At 36.2% G+C, this 4,891-nt stretch overlaps 1 protein-coding gene across 4 annotated transcripts in view; it reads right to left on the reverse strand.

The window, feature by feature from the left end:
* The window catches only part of KIAA1109 (KIAA1109 ortholog), a 195,544-nt gene that overhangs the window by 24,023 nt on the left and 166,630 nt on the right, over positions 1–4,891 (reverse strand). For all 4 annotated transcript variants that reach the window (XM_010860282.1, XM_010860283.1, XM_010860280.1 and 1 more), the window contains 3 exons: positions 3,690–3,786; positions 1,751–1,912; positions 699–838 (listed from right to left, as the gene is read on the reverse strand). In XM_010860282.1, coding sequence (XP_010858584.1) covers positions 699–838; positions 1,751–1,912; positions 3,690–3,786 — 399 coding nt within the window. The remainder of the gene's footprint in view (positions 1–698; positions 839–1,750; positions 1,913–3,689; positions 3,787–4,891) is intronic.

Genomic DNA, 4,891 nt, shown 5'->3' on the forward strand with positions numbered 1-4,891 from the left:
TTCAAGATAGACTGGTTGGATCTCCTTGTAGTCCAAGGGACTCTCAAGAGTCTTCTCCAATGCCACAGTTCAAAAGCATCAATTCTTCCGCGCTCAGCCTTCTTCACAGTCCAACTCTCACATCCATACATGACCACAGGAAAAACCATAGCCTTGACTAGATGAACCTTTGTTGGCAAAGTAATGTCTCTGCTTTTCAATATGCTATCTAGGTTGGTCATAACTTTCCTTCCAAGGAGTAAGCGTCTTTTAATTTCATGGCTGCAGTCATCATATAACCCTTAGAAGAATCTAAAAAAGGTACTATTGTGACTTTATATCTCAATTTCACTTTATGTCTGCCCACAAATAACCATAATGACAAGAAATACAGATGCCATGATATAATTTTAAAGAGGTATAATGTGCTAAAAAAAAAAAAAGGGTTTTAACTTACATATTTTTACCTTTGCCACAAAAGAATAGGATCTCAATTCTGAATACTCAAAGATATGAACTTCTTCAGCAGACAAATAAATAACACATAAAATTGTACATATACTTCCCAGAGGTTCAGGCAACCTCTAGGCCATCATAAACGTACTAAGGTCCATGAACCTTAAGAAAACTTTAAAAGGAATTAATATTGTATATGTTCAAATAAACTTAAAAAAACATATTCTTCTTTAAAATAAAAAGGAATAGATGAAGTATATTACCTGAACTCGTACATAAACCACAACATCTACAGGGAAGGAAGAGTAAGCAGATGTTGAAGATGATACTAGTGATGTTGTTGATTCTTCCATAGGATCTGGTATTTCAAAATGTCCCATATCTTCATCTTGAGAGCTGACAGCTGTTAAAATATTTAAAGTTTTACTATTAGGGTAAAGGCAAACTATTTATTAAAAGATCTTTTTCTTTTTTGCTAGTACTGAGATCAGGGGTATGAATGCACAGAAACACTGGCTTCTGTAGCCCATTATTCATTACATCTTTCCCTATTCAAACCTCTTACTCATTCCTTCAAACTCTTGATTCCCGCTGCTGTACCAAACAGCATACAAAGAAAACAGTAATTCTGCCATTGTCCTCAAGGACTGTTTCCAGTCCAAGAGTCACTCTAATATAGGACCTGTTGTTGTTAGGGAGAAGGCAATGGCACCCTACTTCAGTACTGTTGCCTGGAAAATCCCATGGATGGAGGAGCCTGGGGGGCTGCAGTCCATGGGGTCGCACAGAGTCAGACACGACTGAGTGACTTCACTTTCACTTTCCACTTTCATGCATTGGAGAAGGAAATGGCAACCCACTCCAGTGTTCTTGCCTGGAGAATCCCATGGACAGAGAAGCCTGGTAGGCTGCAGTCCATGGGGTCACACAGAGTCGGACACGACTGAAGTGACTTGGCAGCAGCAGTTGTTGTTTAGTTGCTAAGTCATGTCCAACTTTTGTGAATGTGTGGGCTGCAGCCTGCCAGGTTCCACTATCCATGGGATTTCCCAGGAAAGAATACTGTAGTGGGTTGCCATTTCCTTCTTCAAACACAGGACTAAGGATGTTAATTTTGTCATTAAGTAGCTGTAGCCATGGAGGAATCATAAACCCCACCAAGACTAGATGGTCTCTCAAGTTGTTTTTCCGTTCTATAATTCCTTTATCATTGAATGTATTATACGGTAATATATAAAAGCATTACAAAATCCTTCTAGTAATAGGACTGAAAAATACATGTGATGGGCAATTAGGTATTTAAGAGGACACTCACTTGTATAGTTCCTTTCAACTGGTGTAATTGGGATAGTTTCCAAAGCCTTTTCCAGAAAGTCTAACAGGCAGGGACTGATTACCATTTCTTCTGGCAATGACTGAAGTGCTACCCAGGCATATAACTTGGCTGTTTTTACTCCTCCACTTCCTTTTCCTTTGGCTAGAACATGTACAGATGTGAGATGAATTTAATAGTTTCCAGAAAACATAATCTTGTGAGAAATTAGAATTATATGAGTTTAATCAGGTGAAGCATCTTGTACTTAAAACCATACAAGAATGCAATAAAAATAGGTTGATAGAAATCTTATTGTTAGAATACAGAGATGATCAGTGATGCATATAAATACAACAGTTACTCCTACTTGCTCTAGGTCACAAATTTTGGTTCAGTTTTTCAAATTTATATTTCGCTAACTCTTTCATTAGTATTTTAGCATTCAGTCTCTCATTTAGTATTATTTGTCAACTTAAGAAGATATAATAGAGAACTCTGACTAATGCTAATTTGTGGCAAGTGAGGAAAAACATCAGTTTTTACACTTTCTTAGGTTCTTGCTGTTCTTACCTGGTAAATATTTACATGCCTCCTTACATAGGCATGTAAGGAGGCATGTAAATACTGCATCTCTCCTTCCTTCTACCTGACTAAATATTTCCATGTTAACAGAATGATATAACAGCTAAGATTTAGATAACTTTGGCTTAGGTTTCCAAGTCTACCATGTATTAGTTTGTAAACCTAGGAAAGAAATTCAACTTTTATGAGCTTTAACTTTCTTCATATATAAAATGGGGATAATAATACCTGCCCTGTACTTAATGGACACAGATATGTCTTGTCAATTTGAAAGTGATATAAAAATATTAGGCAATGTCCTGATTACTGGCTACTTTGAAAAATTTGTGTATCAAGTTCCATCTCTCAAAGCTTTTTCTTGTCCAACCCAATATTCCCATTTTGGAAATTCTATTATATATATAAGGTATTATTCATGTGGTATAGTAGCCAGATTCCAAAATAACTTCCAATGGTCCTTTCTCCTGGTACTAATGCTCTTGTGTAGTTCCCTCCCACACTGAATAAGGGTCACCTATATGATCAATAAGATATGTGGAAATGATAGTATGTGACTCCTGAGACTAAGGCATGGAAGATATTGCAGCTTCAGCCATGTATTCTTTTGTATCACTCCTTTTGAGGGAATGTCAGCTGCCATGTCATGAGAACACTCAAGCAGCCCAGTCATGTGGGGAGAAACTAAAGCACCAGCTTGTCAGCCATGTGAATGGGATAAGATGGAAGCAGATTTTCCAGACCCAGTCAAGCATTTGGATGACTGTATCCCTAGCCAACATCCTGACTGCAACTTCATAGAAAACTGTGAAGTTAGATGCACTCAGCCCCACTGCTTCTGAATTTCTGATCCATAGAAACTATGTCTAAGATTATAAGCCACTAAGTTTGGGATAATTTGTTATGCAATAATAGATAATAAATATGGTTTAAGTTCAATGTATTCTGTCTTAAATATGTAAGTCTGATGTTTCCATCTAGATCATAAGCTCCCAAATTTGAGCTATATAAGACTTTCTAAATATACAGAGATCTAAAAAATTAAGTAAAAACTGATATTCTAAGGTAATAGCAATTTGAAAACTAGGCAAAAGGAATTAGCTTACACTTCCATACATGAATTTTGTACAGTCATTATTGGCAAGTCTAAGTCCTTTTTTCTTAAACATGTGAATTTGAAAGTCTTACTAGAGCAAGTAGGTGATGACTTGAAATTAATTTATGAAAAAAATTAAAGTATATTTTCCTTAAATACCTGAGGGAATAGGTGGGGGTTGGGGAGGAAGTAAGGTGTTAGTCTTGCTCTGGACAGTGCAAGGTAAAGGAGGAGAAGGAGGAGATGTTGCACTATCTTTCATACCATACAGCTTGGACTCTTTAGAGAGTGTTCGTGGCAAGGAAGATCCTCTGGAGGCATTAGGTGATTCGGTCTTTAGAGTCTTGGAATTGTAATGCAACTGTATTGAAACAAATAAACTTCCAAAATTAAAATTATGCACATGAGGAAAACAAAAAAATGTACTAAAACATGGCAGAAAGAACACTGATCCAGGAACCAGAAGATTTTTCAAGTTAGCTTTGTGATTCTAGCAAATTCCTTATTAGCTTTTTTCATTTTTAAGGTGAAAATAGGTCATCCCAGATACTATTTTAAATTCTTTCTAGCTTAACATTCTAGGAATGTATAATTCTAGAATCTAAAAAAGTTGCACTAGGCAATGTTTTGCAAACATGAATATCAATGTTTAAGATACTAAAGACCTATAAATAGAAAACTATAAAACACTGGTGAAAGAAATCAAAGAGGACACTAATAGATGGAGAAATATACCATGTTCATGGATTGGAAGAATCAATATAGTGAAAATGAGTATACTACCCAAAGCATTCTATAGATTCAATGCAATCCTGATCAAGCTACCAACAGTATTTTTCACAGAGCTAGAACAAATAATTTCACAATTTGTATGGAAATACAAAAAAACCTCGAATAGCCAAAGCAATCTTGAGAAAGAAGAATGGAACTGGAGAATCAACCTGCCTGACTTCAGGCTCTACTACAAAGCCACAGTCATCAAGCAGTATGGTACTGGCACAAAGACAGAGATACAGATCAATGGAACAAAATAGAAAGCCCAGAGATAAACCCACGCACCTATGGACACCTTATCTTTGACAAAGGAGGCAAGAATATCCAATGGTGAAAAGACAATCTCTTTAACAAGTGGTGCTGGGAAAACTGGTCAACCACTTGTAAAAGAATGAAGATAGAACACTTTCTAACACCATACACAAAAATAAACTCAAAATGGATTAAAGATCTAAACGTAAGACCAGAAACTATAAAACTCTTAGAGAAGAACATAGGCAAAACACTCTCCGACATAAATCACAGCAGGCTCCTCTATGACCCACCTCCCAGAATATTGGAAATAAAAGCAAAAATAAATAAATGAGATCTAATTAAAATTAAAAGCTTCTGCACAACAAAAGAAACTATAAGCAAGGTGAAAAGACAGCCTTCAGAATGGGAGAAAATAATAGCAAATGAAGCAACTGACA

The sequence above is a fragment of the Bison bison genome, unplaced genomic scaffold (assembly GCF_000754665.1).
Source record: "Bison bison bison isolate TAMUID 2011002044 unplaced genomic scaffold, Bison_UMD1.0 scf7180017864465, whole genome shotgun sequence".
NCBI lineage: Eukaryota > Metazoa > Chordata > Mammalia > Artiodactyla > Bovidae > Bison > Bison bison.